General features: G+C 44.1%; 1 protein-coding gene across 2 annotated transcripts; it reads left to right on the forward strand.

Moving 5' to 3' along the window:
• Nucleotides 1-403: 403 nt before the first annotated feature.
• PHYHD1 (phytanoyl-CoA dioxygenase domain containing 1) lies at nt 404-23,556 on the forward strand. 2 transcript variants are annotated; one of them, XM_018573754.1, is made up of 11 exons: nt 404-511; nt 4,164-4,322; nt 5,990-6,065; nt 11,295-11,342; nt 13,271-13,326; nt 13,408-13,470; nt 14,776-14,797; nt 16,020-16,148; nt 18,762-18,878; nt 20,912-21,038; nt 23,468-23,556. In XM_018573754.1, the coding sequence occupies exons 1-11, from the start codon at nt 479-481 to the stop codon at nt 23,511-23,513; spliced, it is 876 nt and encodes a 291-aa protein (XP_018429256.1). In that variant the 5' UTR covers nt 404-478; the 3' UTR covers nt 23,514-23,556. The 2 variants fall into 2 exon arrangements, with proteins under 2 accessions (XP_018429256.1, XP_018429257.1); XM_018573755.1 differs by lacking the exon at nt 13,408-13,470.
• The last annotated feature ends 2,238 nt before the right edge of the window (nt 23,557-25,794 follow it).

Consider the following 25,794-nt stretch of genomic DNA (forward strand, 5'->3'; position numbering starts at 1 on the left):
CTGCACCAATGCTAATTTCCTAATGCTAAAAGCTAATACATCGAGTCACCATTACATTTATTTTAATACACTGCATATTACTACAGGTATGTGTTGCTCATATGGACAAAGCCTGGGTTGTGTAACTAGCAACACTACTGGCATTATAATAAATTCCATTCAGTTGCAATATTCTTAAATTCTGTGCATGATGTTACATTTTATACACCTGCACAGAAAAAAAAAATCACCTTTTTTTACTTGGCTGTTTTCAGACTAGTATGACAAGGCCTCTTCAATCTTTTCACAAATAACAGTGAATGCTAAAAATGGGTTGTTTTTTTTGGCTAAATGTCTTTGTCTTTTGGTCAGCTGATTACTGTCACATGGTCATGGAGGAATGCAGGGCCCCTTGTACTTTATCTCCCTGGATCATCTGCTGTGTTTTCTCCTTCCCTCCCCTGGATAGGACGTCACAGGCAGCTTTGCACAGCTCAATATGGCTCTGGTGACAGATGAGCAGGTCCAGAAGGTGAGGAAAATGATACATTTATCTACCTGTCTCCTTCAAACTCCTGGTGCGCCTCCTTCATTTTAATGGCTGACTAGCAGGGTATGCTGGGAGTTTTAGTTCATCAAACCTGAAAGTTGCCAACCTTTGCAGAAGTTGTTCCGTTGTTACATAGTAAGATCTGTGACCAGGAGCAGTGTGAGGTTTTTGAAGAATTGTCCCTGGAAATGTCTGTTTTTTAACTGACTGATACATTTCGAGACATCCTAGGAAATCACTTTAGGAAGTAAGGCTCAATTCACGTTCCCTTATGAACGTTTTGTTATGCGTTTACAACATTGTTCAACATGAAGAATCCCATTATTTTCAAAGGTGCCTGTTCACACCTGAGAAAGTGGAAAATTGTGCGTTTTTGGTCTTGTAGACTTCAATGGGAATTCCTGAAAAATGCACGTAACATGCATTTGTTTTCACATGATTTTACACCTAACAGCCATCTCCTCCTCCTAGTAAAAAGGTTTCCACTAAAATAAAAACTATCAAATGCGCAAGAAAAGTGCAATAAGAAACTTCAAAATTGCCCTGGAAACAGGTGTGAATGAGGGGTTCAATATTATTTGGCATAACAAATAGTAGTTAGAATATATTTTTTGGCTTTTATTGCTGAATATAAAGGTCATCATTGCAAATAATGGTCAATGTAGCTTAGGAAATGTGCTGTTTCTATTGGATGCAGTTTTTAGGTTCCTAAAATGTGTGTCAAAGTGGTATAGGCTGCAAAAAAATCAATCTACAGGCCCTCTCACACAGATGACATGATGGTCACACAACAATAGACAGTTTGAGTTGATTGTATGTACACCCAAATGTTTTTATTTTAGGGTGAGGAAGTCTAAGAACTCCTGCCAGGTTTTGATTGCTGTCTACTGTATGTCCTCCTTGCAAAACCCCCACTCTCACTATTTCTCCTGGTGACTATAAGAAAGTTATGGATAATTCAAAATGTTAGAGTTGTTGCAGGAACAGGTGGTGAGGACCCATTCACACTAGCCCTAGCCGTCACTATTTACATTATTTTTTAAAACTTTATTGGTAGTGTACAATGTGTACACTCCGTTCAGGTCCCCGCATAGCCGTCCACTGCGAGCTGTGGCTTGCAGAGGCATCCAGTGCACATAGATAGGGCTGGGATGACTCGGGCAGGGCACAATGTTTTTATGGGGCAGGGAGGGGAAGGCGCTGGGAAATTGCGGGAACTCCATTCTGCGGCTGCCTGATTGACAGGAGTAATGGCAGCATCACGCCTGTCAAACAAAACAGGAACTGCAAAAGCTGCTGGAGAGAGAATTTGTCTCTCTGCTCCCTCCAAAAGCAGCCTACTAGGGCTAGAAGAGAGCAGGGAAAGGGGGTGCCCACTGAGGAGAGAGTGCTGACTGCCCTTCTTGTCTCCACTTGTCATGTGACAAGTGGCTCTTTAGCCTCCCTTACTCCCATAAAGCCACACAGGACCCCACAAAGTTCCCCCTCCCAGCCTCCAGGCTCCTCTCCTTAATCCCACTGTCACAGGAGCCAAAGCAGTCCTCCCCAAACTAACACTACTGATGCAGTAAAATGTTTTCTTCCAACTGACTCTGATGCAGCAGCATTGTTTTCCTCCCACTGACTCTGATGCAGCAGCATTGTTTTCCACCCACTGACTCTGAGGCAGCAGCATTGTTTTCCTCACACTGACTCTGATGCAGCAGCATTGTTTTCCTCCCACTGACTCTGATGCAGCAGCATTGTTTTCCTCCCACTGACTCTGATGCAGCAGCATTGTTTTCCTCCCACTGACTCTGATGCAGCAGCATTGTTTTCCTCCCACTGACTCTGATGCAGCAGCATTGTTCTCCTCCACTGACTCTGATGCAGCAGCATTGTTTTCCTTCCACTGACTCTGATGCAGCAGCATTGTTTTCCTCCCACTGACTCTGATGCAGCAGCATTGTTTTCCTCCCACTGACTCTGATGCAGCAGCATTTTTTCCTTCCAGTGCCACCACTGTCTCACCACTGAGGCATTTCTTCCTCACACCAATGCAAAGTGCACACACTCCATTCAAGTCCTCTTAAAGCAGTGAGGTGTCATCCAGTGCACTGTGGAAAGATGCAGTATGGCTGTGTTTTCCCACTGCACTGCAACGTACATCATGAAAGCGTTGAAGTGTGAATGCAGCACAGAGAAGGCAATTGTTCTTTATGTGCCTGTGCCCTAGTGATGACATACATTTTTCCTGTTCAGAAAAATGCAGGTCACTGCTGTATCTGTGAACGTAGCCTTCCTGGCTGTGTATGCACTTTGCAGAAGTACAGAATGAACTCCAAGTTTTGTTCAAAAGCAGCACCACCTAACGGTGAACTTTGACTAGAACAATAGGAAACATTTCCTGTTGGGGTTGAGCTATATGAATGATTTAAGCCTAGAGATGTATGGGCAATGAAATCTCTTTCCCACAGAGAAATATAACTACAGTACTTGTTGTCCATGATCTCATTAGCAGCACAGTGTGCTACAAATTTCAGTGTGCTACAGATAAGGTTACTGCCAACAAGCAGTTAAATCTCCTAGAAGCAAAAGGACATAATCGCTTGTCCTAGCCCTAGCCTTAATCTCCTGCTACTGAGAGATTTAAAGGATAACTGTACTTCTAGTATAAGAATCTTTTACATAACCAATCTCCTCCCCCGGCAAATCCACAAAGTCTTATACTCGCACCTATTCACGCTCCCCTGAGACCTTGACCGTTGAGATAGCTGGGAACTGTACTGCCACCGCTGCAGTAATTGCCAGGCTGGGCTCTCCTTCCACCTATGCCGGGAAGAATCTCCATTCATTCCCATGGAGGGGCTTCAACTACTAAAACGTATAATAGACTTCTGCAGTGGCTATACCACTCCTGGTGGAGGCCACAGAAAATATGTCGGAGGGGAGGTAAGTTTAAAACATTTAGAGAACAGTTGCAGTCACCTCAGACTAGAGCAGGGTTCCCCAAAGTGGTCAATGACATGTTGACCCCCAAGAGTCAATGGGACTATCCAATGGGTTGATTAAATAACTGAAGGTTAAAAGGGGGTCAGTAAGTGTCTGGGGGTCAACAGGTGACCAGTAAGTGATGGAAGTTATTTTTAAAGTATTATTTATGAAATTATGTTTATATAGGTAATGTTTGGGGGTCAACGAACAATCTGAAACTTTAAGAAGTAGTCGATGAGCTAAAGAGTTTGTGGATCCCTGGGCTAGGGCTTTATAGACTTTATTAACATAGTTGTGCTACTAAAATCACTAATAAATAATTCCTAGAAGTAAAAATTGATCACTGAACAAATGGCTCCCTATGGGGTAAGCTACAGAAGTAGAATGTAGTGACAGTCAGTTTTCCATGATCGTACAATGGTCCATTAATGTGCAATTGATCCCACCAGATGATACTACATGCTAACTGTGTAGCTTACTCCATAGGGAGCTGTTTGTTTAATCTGCTTAGTGATCAATTGCTATTCCTAACAATTAGTCCCGAGCAAATTCTGTAGCATACCTGAGGTACTAAAACCACCCTTGTAGCTCTAGTCTGATTGTTGAGTTGTCACCATTGTTGTTACTTTTTTGGATGAACTATTGGCTGTCTTATGTGCAGTTCCATGAAAATGGGTTTCTGGTTCTGGAGAGGCTGTTTACTGAAGAAGAATGCAAGTCCATGAAAGAAGAAATGGGGAGGATATTACAAGAGATGGACGTGCCTCCTCACTTGCGAACAGAGTTCTCCACACAGCAAGAAGAACAGCTCCGAGCCCAGGTATGAAAAGGGGTCACGCGTACTATGACAGGAACATACCTAATAGAAATAAAATTGTCTTTCAATGCAAAACTTATATTTCAGTGTTTGGTAGATGCTGGGGAGGAAAACTGCCAGACAGTTTCTTATATCTCACTTTTGATGGGATCTCGGAGCAGAGTTTCTGCACCCCTGCCAGTTTCCACTCTGTTGGGTGGAACTGGGACATGCAAATATGCTTAGGAATACATTAAACTCCCAGCTGGACAGGGACAGAGAGTTAAGAATTATGTCGAGAAGAGAGAAACTTCGCTGCTGTTGGAGTATCCAAGACTTTGGCGGATCCACGCGGCCGGGATATCGCGACTGTTCGGGGCGACGTTCCAGCGACGATCGCGCGGTCTTCACTGTCGGGCTTCAAGCAGTAGATATATGCAAAAAGTGTAAAAAAAACCCCGCTTTAAATGCGGTTTAAACTCACCTGTGTCTTCCCCGCGTGCACCCAACCGAAAATGTGAAAATTCTCGGGCGGCCACAAAGCATCTTGGGGCAGGCGCATGCGCAGTTCACATTTTCGGCCGGGGGACGAGGAGAGACACAAGGTAAGTATATGGACCGCGAGCACCCGCATGCAGACATTTTCGACCGATATGTTTCGGTGGCCGATATATCGGTGCATCCCTAGTATTTATATTTTTGCAGTGAAATTTGAGAAAACCCCCATTATATGTTTGTTATGTGTTTCCATTCACACAGCTGTAAGAAAAATTGGGGTTATTTCAACTACTCATAATGTGAATAACAATAATATTAATATTAATAAATAATATCCATATTATTTATCAAACCCACTTCTTACTGTTCGAGAGCGGCAGGAGGTTCCCCAAAATGGCTTCTCCTCAGATGGCTTCCTCTCAGCTGGGCCTCTGGACCTTACAAGCGGATCCGCGACTGTTCGGGGCAACGGTCTTCACTGTCGGGCTACAAGCCGTAGATATATGCAAAAAGTGTAAAAAAAAAGCTTTAAATGCGGTTTAAACTCACCTGTGTCTTCCCCTGTGTCCTATATGTGTCCCCTGTGTCTATATGGACAGCGAGCACCCAACCGAAAATGTGAAAATTCTCGGGCGGCCACAAAGCATCTTGGGGCGGGCGCATGCGCAGTTCACATTTTCGTCCGGGGGACGAGGAGAGACACAAGGTAAGTATATGGACCGCGAGCACCCGCATGCAGACACCGTGGGACACTGTGGGACAGGAAGTGACCACCTTAGGCAGGGAGGGAGTGAAATCTCCCCATCGAGGACACACGCAGCAAATCTTGACAAAAGTTCTGACCTTTCCCTGCTATACTAAAATGTTTTGGCCACCATGACTAGGGCGGGTGAAAGAAGTGAAGGGATTCCTCCTCAGCAGGCAGGCAGACAGCAATAAATTCCTGCCAGAGATCCTAACCCTTTCCTTCTATAGTCAAAACATAAAGAAAAGTCTGGTAGGAGTCCCATTGTAGAGGTGGAAAGATACTTCTCTTAAATGACCCCACAGGAAGTCACATGTGCTTTAGCAAGTATTGCTCCCAGCTCCACAGATCATCGTCTTGAATTCTAAAACATTTACCTATTCACTCATATATGTTTTTGAAGCATGAACTTGGTGGTCCTTTAAGCGTCTCTTTATCTTGCTTACAGGGGAGTGCTGATTATTTCCTTACCAGTGGAGACAAGATACGCTTCTTTTTTGAGAAAGGGGTGTTCGATGAAAAAGGTAACACTAGCGCGTTATCTATATTTATTTGTTGCACTAAGCAGACGCATTGCTCAAAGTGAACCCATGGCCAAGCTATGGACGTTTAAGTATTTGCATATTGTTAAAAAGCTTTAGATGAGCTTTAAAGTGTATTTATTAGAGATGCACCGAAATGGAAAATTCAAAACCGAAATAAAAAAAATTTCAAGCCGAAACCGAAAATGTTTTTTATTTTCATTTTGTCAAATGTTTTTAAATATATTATTTTTATTTAATTTTTATAAACTTTTTATTGTTATATAAATTTTATTCATTCATTTTTTATTAAATATTGTTATTTTTTAATTTACTTTTAGGGGCTTCGGGGAAACAGACCCCTGATATTTCCCTTTTAAAATAGAAAAAGAAATTGTGGACACAGAGTCCTCGATCTCTTTTTCTGTATCCCCTGTTATAAATGAACAGGAATCCTCTATACTGAGTGTTCCTGTTCATTCATAACTTGAGAACATAGTATGGTTACTATAACTACAATTATGAAGGAACAGGAGATGATGTAGATCACTCCCATTCATTCATAATTAAGAATATAGTAACCATACCATGTCCTCACTGATCACTGAGTGTTTGTACCTCGCTCTCCTCTCTGATACACGCTGTCACAGGAGGCTGAGCGAGCGGTGCAGGGAGGAGAGCTCTGCCTCCTGTGACAGTGCGGGCTGTCTCCACCCACACACCGCTTTGCGGCTGTCTCCACCCACACACTGTGATAGGAGCTGAGCGATGTGGGAGGAGAGACGCCGGCCGCTCACAGCGCTCTCCTCCCGCAGCGCTCGGCCGCCTGTGACACTTTCTCTCCTCCCCGCTGGACACAGAGCGGCGCCCAGCAGGCGGGAAAGAAACCTGGGATGCGCCGATGTATCGGCAGGAAAATGGCACTTTCGGCATTGAGCCAAAAGTGCAATTTTCGGCCGATATGTTTCGCCGGCCGATATATCGGTGCATCCCTAGTATTTATATTTTTGCAGTGAAACTTGAGAAAACCCCCATTATATGTTTGTTATGTGTTTCCATTCACACAGCTGTAAGAAAAATTGGGGTTATTTCAACTAATCATAATATGAATATTAATAAATAATATCCATATTATTTATCAACACCCACTTCTTACTGTTCGAGAGTGGCAGGTCAGCTAAGAAACACACACCATAAACTGTAGGTTTAAAAGAATATATTGTAACAGGAATTTAAACATACACAGCTTGAGTATTGATAAAGAGAACGGAACAGTAATAACAAGAACAATAAATCATTTAGCAAAGATTACTGCCACAGGAACACTAGCACAGCAATAGCAAACCAACAATATGAAATGGCACTACTAAACCAGAGAAAACACTAACCCAATACCTCTACAACACAAGCATTATATTGTAAACTGGTTGGCATAACTTGTCAATTGAATGAACGGCTATTACCCATCCTGTAAGCTTTACATAGGTTCTGGACTGTGGTTCCCCAAAATGGCTTCCTCTCCTCTGAGGGCCACCTCTCAGCTGGGCCTCTCTCCCAAAATGGCTTCCCGTGCTCTGATGGCCTCTGACTCTTTATTCTAACTAAGCCAATTCGCTATCATTAGAAACCCCTAATTGGTCTACAAAACCTAATCAGAGCTGCCTCACGATAGTGATTGGATGGCAGCTTAAGTCCCTTTGATCTAATAACACCTAGGTTATCCATAACCTGGCTGGCTTCATTTTGTCTGAGCAGAGTATATACTGTATGCATATTATCTTGCGTTCATTTCCTAAACAATGGATACTCCCAAAATACCACTTGGTGTAAAGCCAGTTGTACATTTTAAACATATCAAGGTGCCCATTGATCTCAAAGAGAACAAAGTGTTGAGATCTGCCGGGCATATTGGCATGCTGACGAACTAATTCCTTTTATTTACACTAGTCTCAGAGAAGCCCAATTACAATTCCATTCACGTCTGGGTGGCAACCATATATACTTTTGGCTAATCATATTTCTTCCAATCTACCCATCATATATTATTATTAAATAGATACATTTATTTTTATTCGGGCCTTGGAATTTCTTACACAGCATACCCAAAAACTGGCGTTGCAATTTGGCTACAAATCAAGCCCTCACTGACCTCTGTAGCTGGGTTCACACTTGGGCGACTCCTGACCGCGCGGTAATTGTGCACAAAACCGTGCAGATTGCGGGGCGGTCACGTAGTCTCCCACCACAGCCGATCGCACTGGAGGTGCCAATATTTTCTAATGGCACCCTATTCGCACTGGGCGGATCGCACGGTTTCCTGCTGCTATTCCGCCCGTGCAATTGAACACGATCGCGGCTAAAAAAAGCCGTACGTTGTGTGTAGCAAAAACAGATACTTGTACCTTTTTTTAGCGATTGGCGCATGGATATCACTCCATTGAAATCAATGGGGCCGTGCGGCAACCGCTGTGTGCACTAGCACATGATCGCACGGTCCCAGGTATCGCTCGGGTCTGAACCTAGCTTCAATGTGGGTGTGTGAAGCAGCCTTGGACGTAGCTTCTCTGTGGCTGCTCTACTCATGGAGGGATGTACGGCATGCTGGTCACTTCAAACTGTGACAGCTATAGTAGTAGGTGAGAATTATCATAAAGAAAGGTCCTAAGAGTTTCCGATCATTAGAAATCCCATTTATTTGGAAAAGTGTAAATAAAATAGAAAATTTGCTTTGGGTTTTGACACCTTTTGCAGGCTTACACTCAGTTAACCTGCATCCAGGTTGAGTAGGAGCTTTTAGCCCTGAAGCTGCAGGCACTGTGAAGCAATTCATCCCCCACCCCCACACACACACCACCCTGCTCCTGCCTCCCAGAAGTGTCTGAGCAGCTCTGCTCACCCTGCTCCCCTTCCCAGAGCACATGTTCTGTGTTTACATTGGTGGTTATAAGGCAGGAAGGCTGTCAAGGCAATGCAGGGAGGAAGAGCAGAATGAGTTGAGCTTCTAAGAGGGGGACTTGAATGACTTTAGTGTTCTGCTGTGAGCTTTGAAAAGAAATTGCTCCAGAATGCCTACAACTACAGAGGTCTGTAAGAGCTCTTTTTTTTTAGTTAAGCATATGTAAATGCCTGAATGCCCATAGCGAGCCCACAGGGTAAAGCTGAACCCTGGGATAAGTAAATAATGTCTAAATATAAAAGGCATGTTTTTTCTTACTTTGAAGTATGGCGTGCTTTGTGTCCAGATACTCTGAAACTTTGCATCCGTGCAGAAGCTTCCTGTAAGAAAGAATGGTCACTGCTGCTCTCTCTCCTTGTGCAGGATAACAGGTCTTGTATCTACGCCCTCCTGTAGTTTTTTGCAGGCAGCCTGTAGTGGGTGAGGTCTGCTGGCTTGAATTTAAATATATTCCTGTGCTGTACATAGCCTGTGCAGAGAGCCTGCACAGGCTATGTACAGCACAGGAATATATTTAAATTCAAGTTTTTGTGCCCAGCTTTAAGGTAAAAAGGACTCTAGGATATCTAGCTATCATGTGACCACCCACCAAGGGTATCCTGGATCTGTTTTCTTAAAGAAGACCTCCAGGTTGTAGGTATGCTTCTTTATTATTGCCCCTAGAGAAAAACAAGCAGTTAAGCTTTGCAGTGCTGGGTAGCCCTACTGCAAGGGTTAATTTTTCTACAAGCTGGAGTTCTCCTGATTTACAAAAAGGAGGGGAGCATCTTTCAAAATGAATCTTCACTTCTCTTAGTAAATGAGGTGAAGAAAATGAAAATGAACTGTGAAGAATATTCGATCACGTGCAAAGAAAATTTAAGGATAAAACAGGATTTGTGTTTGCATATGATTGGATGATTGAAGTCAGCACAACATTTACATCATCACTGAGATAAGTGAACAGGGCAGCCATCAGAAATTACAATCACCAACGTGACGTCGCTTCCGGCCAGTCCGACATCAGATGAGCAGTGTCGCTGCTAGGGCCAGGCCTCCTCGCCCTTCACCGTCGGCCGATAGTCATGTAAGGAACCCGGGCGGGCCCCCCAGGGCTGCCCGGGCCCCTTACATGAGTATCGGCCGTACCCCCCTGATGGCTGCCCTGTAAGTGAAAATACACTTTGCAATGTGTAAGTTCACTTTCAAAATGAATATGATCTGCTTTTTTGGTAAATCAACCCCAGTATGTCCAGTATACGTCAAACTAGAGAGGGGACTGTCAGAGACTGCAGACATACTAGAGGAAATAATGATCAGAGGTATCTGCTATAGGTTTGGTTGGAGACATGCTACAGAAGACAGTGAGAGACGGGGGACATGTTTTATGAGACTATTAGCCCTCATTCACACTAGAAAAGGCCGGCACTTACAGCTCCGTGCTGCATGCACGGGCGTACCGCTCAGCTCCCGGGAAGGAGAGGTGCTGTGTGTGATTAGTATGCAGCCCCCGTCCTTCTCTATGGGAGTATGCGGCTATACGCCACCCTACGCTCACCCCAAGTGCAGGTTCATACGGGTGCGGGTGTCCCGGCTCGGACGCAGACAGCATCCATCCTGTCAGCATACGAGTACTGACACCTGCACGGACGTGCAGGGCGGATGAGCGTAGGGCGTAGTATGGCCGCGTACTCCCATAGAGAAGGACGGGGGCTGCATACTAATCACACACAGCACCTGTCCTTCCCGGGAGCTGTACATGCCGGCCTTTTCTCGTGTGAATGAGGCCTTAAAAATCACTGCTTTTACCCCTTTATTAATGAATGCACCCAACCATACTACAGATTGCTGGGGTCCAGGGGCCACACAACAAGTACCAAAGGGCCTTAAAACATCTATATTAAAGCGCATGTGTGTTCTGAAGGTAATCCACATTTTGAGCATATCTCTTGGCAGATAATCTATTCCAAAATATTTTTTTCAGAAAGGTAGTAAATATGTTTTCTTTATTTTTGTAAACTGTGCAGTGTTAAACTGCCTATACATGCAATTGGATTGTACAATCTTCTAGATCTCTTAACATCTGTGTAGTAAAGTGGCCTAAATAACTGGATGCATACTGACTGGATTGTTTAGATAGGCCCTTACATTCTAGTTGAGTAAATTGTACACAGATTGTACAATTTTCACTGTAAAGTATAGGGCAGGTGTCGATAGAATCTGTTGAACACTATAATGACAATGTTGTCTACATTACAGTACAAATTATGAAACAGTGCTAATAATTTGCTTTGCAGGGGAATTTCTGGTAGCAAGAGAAAAATCGGTGAATAAAGTAGGACACGGTAAGAAAACATATAATGTGTGTTACTGAGGGGCTTTATTTAGCATAGGGAAATCCCTAAAAGATAAAAAAAATTGGGGTAAATAATTTGTTTTATTTTTTATTGTTCCCTATACTGACTTTTTAATATCAGAAGGTGTTGTGTGGGAAAAAAAATGAGGTTGCTGGGTACCCAGTGTACCACTTTAGGGTGTATGCTCTGTGTCTGCTTTGGTTTAAAGCTCTGCTATACCCGATGGTGCCTGGGTTGTGAAGGGTTGTCAAGTGTGAAATGATTTTCCTTGATAGTCTCATCTGGTGTTCTATTCAGGCAGCAGCAATACCATTCAAAGTTTGTACTGCAGCTGGAGGAACAGCAATAAGGGAAATAAGGGGCAGGACACCCATCCTGAGGGACAACCATAAGAACTATAGGGGGAAGGACACCCATCCTGAGGAACAATCATAAGAACTATAGGGGGAAGGACACCCATCCTGAGGGACAACCATAAGAACTATAGGGGGAAGGACACCCATCCTGAGGAACAACCATAAGAACTATAGGGGGAAGGACACCCATCCTGAGGAACAACCATAAGAACTATAGGGGGAAGGACACCCATCCTGAGGAACAACCATAAGAACTATAGGGGGAAGGACACCCATCCTGAGGAACAACCATAAGAACTATAGGGGGAAGGACACCCATCCTGAGGAACAACCATAAGAACTATAGGGGGAAGGACACCCATCCTGAGGAACAACCATAAGAACTATAGGGGGAAGGACACCCATCCTGAGGAACAACCTTAAGAACTATAGGGGGAAGGACACCCATCCTAAGGAGCAGCAATAAGGACTATAGGGGGCAGGTCACCCATCCTGAAGAACAGCCACAAGAACTATAGGGGGCAGGACACCCATCCTGAGGAACAGATTTAAAGACTATAGTGGGCAGGACACTCATCCTGAGGAACAGATATAAAGACTATAGTGGGCAGGACACTCATCCTGAGGAACAGCCATAAGGCCTATAGGGGGAAGGACACCCATCCTGAGGAACAGCTATAAGGACTATAGGGGGCAGGACACCCATCCTGAGGAACAGCCATAAGACATATAAGGAGCAGGACACCAATCCCGAGGAACAGCCATAAGGGCTATAGGAGACTGGGACATGCTGAAATCCACTCTCCCTATGGCCAATGTTTAAAGTAAGCCTTTTCTGAGAGAAATATGGAGACTGCTATTGCTGACCTTCTTCTAAAAATGCTAGTTGCTTTGCTATTATGCTACCCTCCAACTGTAGCACTTTGATGTGGAACAAGTATGTTTATCTGTAAAATCAGAGTACAATTGGAAGTCCTTTTCTCAATACATGTTTCCTTCAAAGGGGATCTATATCTTCTATCTGTCAGTGTGTGCTAATGTTAACCCCTTTATGACAGCATAATGCATATATGCAGCAGCATGGTAAGTGAACCTTAATGCCCAGCTGCTAAATATATGCATTGCTGTGTTGTTTTAGAGTGCACTCAATCACTGTCCCTAGAACTGTGACCGAGCTGTCACTAGCTGCTCACGATTAACTACCAATGATTATGTCATCACTGTGCAGCCATTTGCATGCAGTTAACAAATAAGCAGGAGCCTCTCCTACAGGCCTCTGGCATTACGGCACACTTGAAGGGCCGGCTCCTGACAGCAGCAAGGGGTTAAAAAAAACCTTCTGCTTATATTTGTAAATTATATTTACATACAGATATGTTCATTGCATATGCATGGCACAGTCCCTGCATGGTAATGCAGCATAGTAATTGTGCTTTGCTATTGCTCTAACTCATTGCAATTAGTCTAATCAGAATAATTGAAATGAATGCGCCTATGCCTTGACTGGAGAGATAAAAACATTTGCTGTTCAATACTCCTTTACCTTTTTTCTTATTTCAGCTCTACATGCTTATGTCCCAGTCTTTAAAAGCATCACCAATTCCTCCAAAATACAGGTGTGTGAATATTCTCTCTGAATTGTTTTTTCTTTAGAATTGTCCTCCAGATAACCTTCATTTCTGTTTTTTCCAGTACAGGAGGTGGGACGCCGACTGGGCCTAGTAAAGCCGGTCATAGTCCAGAGCATGTATATTTTTAAGGTAATCCTCAAACACCTAAATTTGTACATTATTTACACATTTCTAGTTTATCGCTTCAGGACCGCCCATTGTAAAAAAACATGCTGTCCTGGAGTGGTTATACCAAGAACAAGGCTTCTGCTGCAGCCGTGTTCTTGGTATCATTTTAAACAGCAGGCGATTGCTGTTTAAATGCAAGCAATTTGACAGCTGTACAGCCGTCGAATCGCTTGTACGGTGCGGCGCTGTGTGCCCTCCACCGCTGCTGCTGGCTTCCCCGGGCTCCTCTGTTACCACCTGTCCGGGATTCACCCGGACAGTCCAGTTTTTGAGTCCTGTGTCCAGGTTTCAGGCCAGCTGACACCCGGACACAAGACACTAAGTGCCGAAACTTTACATTTTTTGCCAGATGCAGCTGCCTGAGGTCCAGTGCTTGCTGGAGACCTTGGCAGCCTTCCTGTGAGCCACAGGTGCCTGTAAACATCTCCATCTTCCTGACACCATAAGAGATCAGACGGGGGGTCAGGGTGCTGGTGGTGCAGGCTAAGGGAGGCCTCTGCATCAACTCACGGCCCTGCTCTAACGTCGGTGGTTGTGAGGAGGCGGGCAGGATGCTGTATGGCCCTTACACAACTTCCTTCCCAGCTCATAGCAACCGGGGACACTCTGGCTAGAAAGGGGGAGGCAGGCATTGTCGCTCTGCCTAACGCACCCCCCCCCCCCTTCCACATGACCCAAAGAGATGCCAGGGGAGCCTTATGCAGCGCCGGGGTTCTTCCCCTGCATTTGCAGAAGCCTGCGATTCTTGTAGGAGTAGCTGGTCTTGGAGCAAGAGGGTGCATTTTATGCAGAATACCCCCTTCTTCCTATTGCCGGTACTGTATCTTGACACAACTCCAGAAATTAGACAAAGTAGGTACCTGCACGGCACCCCTCTATGAAGGGCGCTTGTAGGCATGTGCCTACTCCGCCTAATGGTAAATCTGGCCCTGCATCCCTGTACACGTGCACACAGCAGCTGCTTCTGGTGGAGGTTGGTCTTGGACAGTGTATGTCAAAGCAAAACAAATGTGCAGTACATCTCTGCAATTTTTGCACTTTTTCCCCTGGTTTATCCCTATGCAGAAACTTACCTCTTGATGTGCCAGAAAATTCACTCAGCTTCTAATTTCCTATTGTGGGCTCAGGGCCGTATTAACTCTCCCTGCTTCCCCAAGGCCAGGTTCCCCCCTATATATACAGGGACCTACTGTCGTTTATACATGTACAAAGCTGTAATGACATTCAATGTTGTACCAACCTTCATTTTATTTATTTTTGTTCCAGCAACCCAACATTGGAGGAGAAGGTAAAACATCTAGATAGCATACGTCTATATACATGGTATCACATATCTATGTGTGTCAGTAATCCTCTGATTCTTTCCGTTTTATGGTTTCACAATGCCCGAAAACTGATAATGAAATGACAAAATCAGCAGATGTACTGTACTGGTGCAGGTGGGCTGATCTCACGTTATAGCCAACAATTGGGGTTTAAAGGAAGACTCCATGTTGGCTAACACATGGTACATATATTAGCTTGATCAGGGGATGATCTCCTTATGACCATTGCTGGAAAAAAATTGTTCAGACTGGAAAACCTCATCCAATCTCTGTTCCTGCTTAGAAGTAGTCTAAAGCCTTGGTTCTCAACTGGTGGGTCGTGACCCAAAAGTGGGTCGCGACCCCGTGTTCAGTGGGTCGCTGTGTGCCTTCCACTTTTCTAGATGAGGTTTCTCTGCCTCCCCCTAGCGCAGCACTGTCAGTTCTCTCACCAAGCAGCCATTCAAAATATGCTGCCCGGTGCCAAGTGTCAGCTTGAGGTGGGATGGGCTGGGGCTATGGCCATGAGGGAGCTCCATCCATACGTACAACTCCTTCGTGTGTCCTGTAGACCGAAGTGATGTCATATTCTGTCTCCCGGCACCTCTACAGGGCACGCAAGGGAGCTGTACAAGCAATGCACACAATGCATCACAGCACAACAGCCCATACTGGACCAAAGGCTGAGGATCCACCCCAGTTCTCGTAAGGTATGGAGACTTGGTGGATCTGTTGAATGGCATCCCGAACGCACCTCTCACTCACAGTTCGATCGCCTGCACCGGAAAAAGCGGTACCGCAATGCTGGGCATTCGATTGCAGTTTGATTTGGATCGTAACTTAATGACCAAGGACAAATGTGGGTCCTGAGGTTACACAGGTTGAGAACCACTGGTCTAAAGTGCTTTTGTTCTAGTGTTCTTCTGTGTCAGTGCAGCCCAATCAGTTCTGCTCAGATCCAACCCAACAAATACTCCATATGTCCTTTCCTGTAATCCCAGCAAAGATGACTATATGTATGGATTAATTCACAGCAATTCCCTTTTGCACATCACTTACTATCCATGGATTTAAACATAAAGTGCATCTAAACTCAAAACCAAAAATGTCAGAAATTGCAACATACCTCAATATTGTGGCTGCATTTGTTTTCTTCTTCAGTATTTTACTTTTTTTAAATACATTTCATTTAATTTTTTGCATTAGTCACACCTCACCAGGACGCCACCTTCCTGTACACAGAGCCTCTTGGTCAGATCACAGGATTCTGGATTGCTCTTGAAGATGCTACTGAACAAAATGGCTGCTTGTGGTTCATTCCAGGTTCTCATAAGGGTAAGACAAACAAAATGGTAAATATGCTTATTGATTGTTTACAGTATTATTGATTGTTTACAGTATAACGCCAATGGAGTGCTCAAGGGCCACAATTTTATTATTACTCTAAGCCCTCATTCACACGACTAACAGCCAGCTTGTACAGATCCGGGCTGCATGCACGGCCGTATCGGGCCGCTCACGGGAAGGACAGGTGCTGCGTGTGATTTGTACACAGCAGCCTATCCTTCTCTATGTGGCCGTACGCTCACCCGATCCTGTCTGCGTCCGAGCAGGAACACCTGCACCCGCACAGACGTGCAGTTCAGGTGAGCGTACGATGCACATAGAGAAGAACAGACTGCTGCGTACAAATCACACGCAGCACCTCTCCTTCCCGGGAGCGGCCAAATATGGCCGTGCACGCAGCATGGATCTGTACGGGGCGGCTGTTAGTCGTGTCAATGAGGCCTAATAAGTAGAAGTAAAGAACAAAATCCTGACTTTAATATGGCTCATGAGGACTGGATATAGACTTAATCTAAAGCTGAACTGTAGGCAGATATGTAGAACACAAATTAGTGTAGCTCTGTAAAATGAATACAGAGGATGTGGGTTGAATGATACTGGCCATCAGACTGAGGACATCTTGCGGTAGAAAAGAAGTACTGCGGTGGAGAGCTGTGGATTTAAACTACATACTGCAACAAAAGCTAGTTCATCTTGTAATTGGCTGTTTATTTGTAAACCTTTCTATTCCCCAAGCATGTAAAGAAAGTTGTACCTTTGTAATCTCCTCTATTAGCTGTTTAGGCGCCATTTACTTCTGCGAATGAGACCTAAACAGCTAATAGTGAAGATTCTGTGTTTTATTGCAGTGCACTGGATGGCACCGCAAACCACTGCACGGCAGCACAGCAGACCCTGCTGCAGTGCAGGGGTCTTAATGGTGTGTACACATTGAACACTCGAAATAAAGTTAAAAAAAGAACAAAATGTAAAACAGTGACTGCTCCAGCAGTGTGCAATAAAATGCACACTGCCAGAGCTGCCACAACACACTAGCCCATCCGCTAAAATGCAGCATTTTAGTGGACGGGCTAATGTGAATGGGCCCTAAATTTTCTTGTGCTATGGCACAGCCATGTGTGTGAAAGATACTATTTTCTGGTGTCACAGCTCTGCCCACAGTGATAATAACAAGTAATAGGTTTTTTTAATAGGGATTCATATAGTGAATATACTGTATATAATATTCAAATACAGTATTTTTCATGATATATATACTGCGGGGTGGGAAGGTTTGAAATATATATAAATTATCAATAAAGCTTTGATTTGTTTATAATGGAGGGTCCCCTATTAATTTGTTAACAAAACCGATTTTTCCCCGAAAAAGGGGATCCCACCACTGTTTCAACATTTTTACCATATACTTTATATTAGTCGTAGAAAATTATTTATTATTTATATATATTTAAAATTGCACATATATCAAAAAATCCATATCAAAAAACATCAACAAACATATAAGTGGCTGCATACGGCTGATAAATAAGAAAAAATGTGTGTGGATAAACATTGGTTAGAGGGCACACCCTGAAAAACTCACCTTTATGAAGATATAAGGATAGGATTCCCAAAGATTGGAAAGGAGATGTCAGATCTCGTCATACACGTGTATGGAAAAAAGACACAGTCAACATGAAAAAATATATATATCATACGTGTAGAAAAAATGGATGGATTTCACTCACAGTACTGTGTATGTTCGCCCATAGAACAAAGTAGGAGGATCGGGGTGGTTTTACCATGGATATAAATGAATTTCAGCTTGATATGCAGATAGTTCAGGAGATCTCTAGCCTCATCTCGGCTTTTACTCCCAGCCGCAGATGTATGCCTTTGCTGAACACATGCTTATCTGTAGTGGTGGTTTTCTCCAAAATGGAAAGAAGATATTAGCAGGTCAGTTTCTCCAATGGAGATTGAAATCCTGCTGAGGAATGCTGTTTTTCTCCTGAAATGGAGATTATAGCATCAGGATGGTTAGCTTGTCCAGGATAACGAATATCTGTATAAAGTGCAGTAGGTTCAGGAGATAATAACTCTATCTCGGCTCTTCTGTTTGCTGCATAAGCAGGCCTTTACTGAACAGCTGTTTTGATTTGTTTCCTGGTTATTTTTCATGATAGTGGTCCTATGCATGGGTAGGTTGTGCACCACTTGCCTGTGATCTGGATGGCGGTGCCATACTGCACATACACCAACTCCCAATATTCAAGCATAATGGTAATCTTATCTCCCTTCACAATGTACAGCCCACCACCTCTTGGGACAGTAGTAGACCATAGATTTTACAATTTGATTGCACACATCCTTTAGGTCTACCAACAATGTAGTGCAAGAACCTGCCTAACTGGATACAGATTGGATCCTTTAGGAAGGCCCTCACATTGCCTTGTATTAGTGAATCCAAATATGATTGTACAATCAGATTGTAACACGTGTAGCCAGCTGTAGACTGCAGCACTTAGAACTGTCTGATCATTTGATCTGAGGTCTTAACATATGCTTTATCTTGCCTTTTACATTTGCTTTAACCAATGTTATGTTTCTGTGTTTAAAAAGACGGAATATCGCGCCGCATGTTGCGCACGCCGCCTGGCACGATCCCTTGTACAAAGTTCATTGGAGAAGAGCCAAACTACAATGATGACCTGTTTGTGCCAGCTCCTGTGCCAAAAGGTGATTTTTTATTTGTCTCATACATGGCTACACAGCTACATAGCTGACCATGCTGAAAACAGACTCCCATCTATCATGTTCAATACTCCACTTCCCTGAAGTTAAAATAAAACACCCAGGGAACAATAATCAATTCTTCCTCATAAGTGGAAGTAATTCTCCCTAAAGCCATAAACAGTCACACCCCCCTCCTTAATTCTAGGAATGATCTTTTATGGAACCTTACATTGGTCCAGCTCTGATATCTGGAGAGCCACTGAGGTTGCTGAAAATCCTTGTTGTATCCCACACCTCATCCAGTGATAGCCATGATCTTCCGGGTGAGGCTTCCCCTCTGCACACTGAGCACAGGGAGACATTCGCTTAGCACTGCCGCCATTCAGAAAATGCCTTGTAATTTTTTTTTCAATGGTTTCAAATCGTTCTCTGATTGGGTGGAGATTGTTATGTACTCCACTAATCCTCTCCGCCATGTCCAACTACAGAATGCCTTGTATTCTCTGAATGCTGGTATTGCCAAGCGAGTGACTCCCTGTGTTTAGTGTGCAGAGGGGAAACCGTTGGAGCTGCATCCAGAAGAGAACAGCTTAGCTATCACTGTATGTACTGTATGGACTACTACAGTGATTTTCAGTGGATCTCTGGAGACCAGATATGGATACTTACATTGAGCCAAGCTGGACCAATGCAAGTTTCCATAAAAGATCACTCCTGGTGTTCCGCTTTAACATATCACGCAGTTTTGATTAACTTTTAGTGCCTTGGTTCTCAACAGGTGGGTCGTGACCCAAAAGTGGGTCGCGACACCATGTTCAGTGGGTCACCGCATGCCTTCCACTTTTCTAGGTGAGAGGCTCCACCGCCTCCCCCTAGTGCAGTACTGTCAGTTCTCCCGCCAAGCCGCCATTTAAAATATGCTGCCAAACGCCGATTGTCAGCTTGAGGTGGGATAGGATGGGGCTAAGGCCACGAGGGAGCTCCATCCATACATGCATTGCTTACAGCTCCCCCACGGGTCCTGTAGAGGTGCCTGGACCGGAGTAACGTCACATTCTGGCCCCCGGCACCTCTACAGGGTGCGCAAGGGAGCTGTAGAAGCAATGCACGTATGGTCACAGCACTGCAGCCCACACCGGATGCCAGGCTGAGCATCCACTCCAGAGGGAGACTGGGTGCATCTTAAAATGTGTATGAGTGTGCATGAGAATTCTGTAAGTGTGTGAGATTGTGTCTGTGTATGTATGTCAGGGTTTTTGAGGGCCCGTTCACACTAGTACAGTGCGCTAAACTGTACTACGCAATTGCCCCTACCATGCATTCATTTGAATGGTACCCCAAATGCACCTCCCACTCACAGTTCATACGCTCGCACCGGAACGCACGGTACCCTAATTGCATGCGTTCCATTGCAGTGCGACTTGGGTCACGACTTAATGACCAAGGACAAATGTGGGTCCTGAGGTTACACAGGTTGAGAACCACTGTTTTAGTGAACAGCATGGTATGCTAAAAATTCACCTTGCTCCGCATTCCAGAGTTTTTAATTGTACAACCCTGCTTGGCACCACCAGTCCCTTCCAGCGAAAATGTTCCTGCTGGCACGTGTAACGTGGCCCCATTTATTCCTGTGGATGAGCTGTATCTTGCTGGAAGGCTGGACCACAGCTCACCTATAGAAAAGAATGGGCCCTAAAGGGCCAAACAGGCTTGGCTTACCAACAATGCTGCCCCTCTTCTTCTAGCTTAAACGCTGATATTCAGGGAAGTATGGGAGGCTACTATAAAGACAGAGTTCCAATTAAACAAGCATCAATACAATTTCTCTATCGGTTACATTACTCTATGAAATGGGGTGGTTTTCACGAAAGGCGACCTTTTACTTATGTATTCTTTTCACAATTTGCTTTGAGTCAGTAGTCCCGGATTGCTGCAATTTTATTGAAAGAACATCTACATCTTTGTTTCATTGATTGCAAAGGAAATTACATTGGAGTAACTGTGTGTGAGGTTAAATGTACTGTTCTTATGCCAAGGAAGCTTAGTGCTTATCCAAGGAGAAGTTGTCCACAAAAGTGAGCCGAACGTTTCCTCAAACTCTCGTCATGCCTACTCCTTTCATATTATGGAATCAGAAAATAGCACCTGGAGTCCAGAAAACTGGTAAGTGCTTTCAAAAAGATGTTTCACGAGCATTGAAAGCTTAGCTGCTGGTCTATGTACTCACTGCTGAAATACTTATCTCTGCTTGTGAAAAGGAACGCTGAATGATTTTTCAGTATATCACCTCTTTATGTCTGCCAGTAATGTCTGTCAGCTCCTCCCCTGCAACAATCCCAATTTGTGGGTGTTCCTATTTTGTAGCTCAGGTGTTCTATCAAAGATTGTGACTGGGTTGGAATGTGTGACCGGTCACGTGGTCACACATTTTAACATAATCATGGCCACTTTTTTTTTTTGTGGAATATGTGTCACCTGTAAAAGTAGTAGAATTTCAACACTTTCTCCGCTGTTCCAGGGCAGATCGGCATCGCAGATGGTATGTGCAGGAGAACTGATCTGCCCTGGAACAGCTGATCGGTCCTGAAATGTCACTTCTATCAGACTTTGTGGAATGTAAGATCGCAGTCACAAAGTCAGATAGAAGTCACATTTCAGGACTGATCAGCTGTTCCAGGGCAGATCGGTTCTCCTGCACATAGATCTGCGATGCCGATCTGCCCTGGAACAGCTGAGAAAGTGTTGGAATTCTTCACCTTTTGCCGGTCACATATTCCATCGCCGAAAAACTGGGCGTGATTACGTTAAAATGTGTGTCCACGTGACCGGTCACACATTCCACCACCGAAAAAGTGGCCGTGATTACGTTAAAATGTGTGTCCACGTGACCGGTCACACATTCTAACGCAATCACAAACTTTGGTAGAACACAGGCAGAGCTGGGCTGCTGTGACCTGTGCTAACACACTCACTCACCTGCATGAGTGCTGACAGCACATCCTGTTGTGGAACTCAGTTGCTGCCTTCCCCTCTGCTGAAAGCATGCCTGAGCTCAGTACTGTTTATATGCTGACGTGTCCCCTTGCAGGATTAGTGATGGCACTGAAGCTGGAGACAAGCACCTGGATCTGGGGAAACGTGCTATCAATAACAAGTAATTACAGCACTATTCACAAAAGGGTGAAGAGTTTGGAGAAGGCCGGAGAAGTGAACAATCTAGGACAACATAACTGACCTGGAAATTGAGCTGAATTGGAGAATTCTTCAAAATCTGCTATTTTGGCCTAGATTGTTCACTGCTCCTGCCTTCTCCAAACTCTTCACCCTTTTGTATGGACAGGCGGAACAAGAAATGTTTCTGGTGATATTACCCCTTATTATGGCAGTTACACTTTGTTTTTAGTAAGCCCCCAGGCCTATGCTTACCTGATCTACATAGATCTCAGCTATGCATCCTTCTCAGAGTCGCACTACTCTCTGGTTCCCGTTCATTCGTGGGGCCAGAGTTGTCATTGAGTAGAGTTCAACAGCTAGCAGCAATGCAAAATGTCATCTAACTATAAAAGGGAGGAGTTTAATTAACACGTTCTTAGCGCGGGATTTGATTAACGCGTTAACACGTTCTTAGCATCGTACAGGTGAATGTTAATCTGTAGTTTTTGGGCAGGGAGGGGTTAAGCATCAGCTCCTTTTGGTATTTAACACATCCACAGCATTGAGAATCGTGTTGGGGAACTTTAATTTATAGACTGCCGACAGAAAGGGGTCAAGCCATACCCCCTCCTGATGCTTATCATATCTTCAGCACAGGGCATCATGCAGGGGAACCTTAATCTACAGATTGCAGATGGGAGGGGATCAAGCCCCAAAGCCTGGCAATTAAATGAGACATTCCAGAACCTCAGTGAGCAGTAGAGGCTCTGCCATTTGAAAGTTGAGTTCTTGCTAGCAAGTGGAGCTTGTTTCCCTTTCACATTTGCAGCACTATCATTTTAAGACACGCTAAAAGAGGCCTGTTGTTTGCAGCAGTTACTTGCCTCTTTACAGCATTGACTATTGGACTTCCCAGTTTCAAATTAAAGGAGAACTATGAGGTGAGTGCTTTTCACTCACCTCATAGTTCTAGCCGACCTGTGACAATGAGACTCGATCCTGTCACGGCTCTCTGCCGTGACATGGGAGGGGCTGGATTCCCCCCTCCGATCCGCCAGCGCTGACTGGCGGAACGGGCGGGGGAGGGGGCGGGTACAGCTGTCTCTGTCTCTAGATAGGCAGTGGCAGCTGTCAGTCACGCAGCTGGGCGGATCCCGGCACAATTGTCGGGATCAGCTTCAGCGTCTCAGTATGTAGCTCGCGTTATACTGAGCCTAGGGTGACGGGAGGACGCTAGTTTGGAAAAGCCTTAACCCCATAGTTCTCCTTTAAGCTATAAAGCAAGCTTTGACAGGAGATAACAGGTAATAGGTGAACGTGACCTCGGAGCGACTTCTGCTGGCTAAAAATAAAAATTGCAAAACTTTTTCATATATTTCCTATTACCTATTCTGTGAACTAATCCTTTTTTTCCCCTTGTGTCAACTCTTTTTGTCCAGGTTGCAACCAACTAAGGAACTACCTTTTCCATCTTTGTACACATGACATTCCCCATGGGAAAGCGAGCCTTCACGATGATCTTTTATTGCCATAAAAACTAAATGCATTATCCTATCCAATAGTTTTTTTTTTTTTTTTTAAATCGGTAAAACAAAATTAGGAATTTACTTGTTGAATAATGCATATGCCATTCACTTTTTGTCGCCATGGAAACACAAAATAGACGGACATCAATTTCTCAAGTGTTCTTTTTTTATTGGAAATTTTTTGTTTTTTTTTTGTTCTTTTGAAATTGTATACATCTTCAAAGAAAGCATTTAAAATTGTAATACTTCATACCGGATACAGAGATTTAAATACCATACATATTAAATAGAAATAAGCAAATCAACCTAAAAATCTAATTTTGCAGGTCACTTTGTCTTAATATTTTGTTGGTTTTATTATACACAATACTGAAGAAATAAATTAAACAGATTAACAGGGTTATTCACAAAAGGGTGAAGAGTTTGGAGGAGTCAGGAGAAGTGAACAATCTAGGCAAAATAGCTGATTTGGAAAAATTCTCCAATTCAGCTCACTTTACATTTCAGTTATGTTGTCCTAGATTGTTCACTTCTCCTGCCTCCTCCAAACTCCTCACCCTTTTGTGAATAACCCTGTAAGATTAGCGATTGCACATTAGGAAATGCATCAAATGTGTATTGTACATTTAGCTACAGAAAGCAGCCTGTTTTTAGTGGTTTAGCACAAGCTTGGCAATGAAAGCTTTTGTTTGGGTGTTATCATGTAGCTTAAATTCTGCATCTAAATGTACATTAGAAATCGAACCACAATAAATATAGATTATAGGCTGACTTTACGCAGGGCTGTCATTCTGGCACTGGTTGGGACATCACAGGCTGAAGCATTGCTGGCTTCTTGTGTCACTTTGATACCCCAATAGAGAGGCAGTTTGACTCCACACCCTTCCACAAGCCCATTTGGCCGACGTCACTCCTGCAGCTGGATTTGGATTATCCATTTGGGGACGGTGACATCATTCTTGGGCTGGAGCAGTTTGCCACCAATGGAAAATATATTGGCTTTGAAGCCCTGAGAGATTTAAGATACCAGTATATGATTCGCTGAAACACTGAGTTTGGGTGCATTTGGCAATTGTGACCCGATCACAATTTTTAAAAGAGTAAACCACAGATTCCACCAAGCAAACAACACTCACCTGTCCCGTTCCCTACTCCTCTGAACCCCATGGAATTGCAGAGATCATCTTGCTAACATTCGACACTTTCATTAGTGTTGAATGCCAGCAGTGCCTCTGCAAGCTGTGGTTCCTTCTGCTAACCCCTGGGTCACTACATGGTACTGCAATTATATTTGGGAGCCAACAGAAGGAAGTACAGAGTATAGCACAGGACAAGGCATCCAACACACCTGGAGTATGCCCAAAGCCCAAGATCTTTCAGTGAGCTCTTCTCTACAACTCAGCAGAGTTTGGCGATGTGGGGAGCGGTACAGCCAAATATGAATTGTTTATTTTGTAGGGATCTGCTTTTTTTTTTTTATTTAAAACTGACCGGATCGATTTACAGGCAACTTGTGTACATAGGTAGCCATTGCTGACTTCTCTTTCTGAAAAGGCCAGTTGAATTTTTTTTAATGTTAAATATTCCATTGGCTTCAGTACATTCTGAGTCACTGACTGGGAACATTTAAGCAGACTGGGAGTTCCGAAGTCCGACCTCATTTGCTCCATAATTGTTTCAAGTAAAGCAAAAGTACTGAAACCATATGAAGCCAGGAAACTGGCATCTTCAGGAGGGCAAAAATGGCGGCCTGTATATAGGCTGTCAGTACAGCTTTCCATTCATTTATTTATTACAGGTATTTATATAGCGCCGACAATTTACACAGCACTTTACATAGTTGCACATTCACATCAGTCCCTGCCCTCAAGGAGCTTACAATCTACTGTAAGGTCTCACATGCATACATAGAGGACCAAGTTAGAGAGGAGCCAATTAACCTCCCAGCATGTCTTTGGAGTGTGAGAGGAAACCGGAGTACCTGGAGGAAACTCACGCAAGCACAGGGAGAACAAGCAAACTCCTTGCAGATAGTGACCTGGCTGGGATTTGAACTGGGGACCCCCAGTGCTGCAAGGCAGAAGCGCTAACCACTACGCCACTGTGCTGCTGATAACAAAGACTGATGCTGTACAACTATTAGGCCTTGTTCACACCAAGCGCGGAGCAGAGCAGATCAGTTGCAGACCGGATCAAAACTGTGTCCAATGTATTCCAATGGTATTTTTTGCTCCAGTTCA

The sequence above is a fragment of the Nanorana parkeri genome, unplaced genomic scaffold (assembly GCF_000935625.1).
Source record: "Nanorana parkeri isolate BGI_ZX_2015 unplaced genomic scaffold, ASM93562v1 scaffold2521, whole genome shotgun sequence".
Classification (NCBI taxonomy): domain Eukaryota; kingdom Metazoa; phylum Chordata; class Amphibia; order Anura; family Dicroglossidae; genus Nanorana; species Nanorana parkeri.

Bases quoted from the DNA above. Each gene is read 5' to 3' on its own strand.
- PHYHD1 (XM_018573754.1), top strand. From the start codon at position 479: ATGGCTCTGGTGACAGATGAGCAGGTCCAGAAG. The intron at 6,066-11,294 runs GTAACACTAGCG...TTTGCTTTGCAG, and splicing joins AGGGGTGTTCGATGAAAAAG to GGGAATTTCTGGTAGCAAGA. The intron at 13,471-14,775 runs GTAATCCTCAAA...TTTTTGTTCCAG, and splicing joins AGAGCATGTATATTTTTAAG to CAACCCAACATTGGAGGAGA.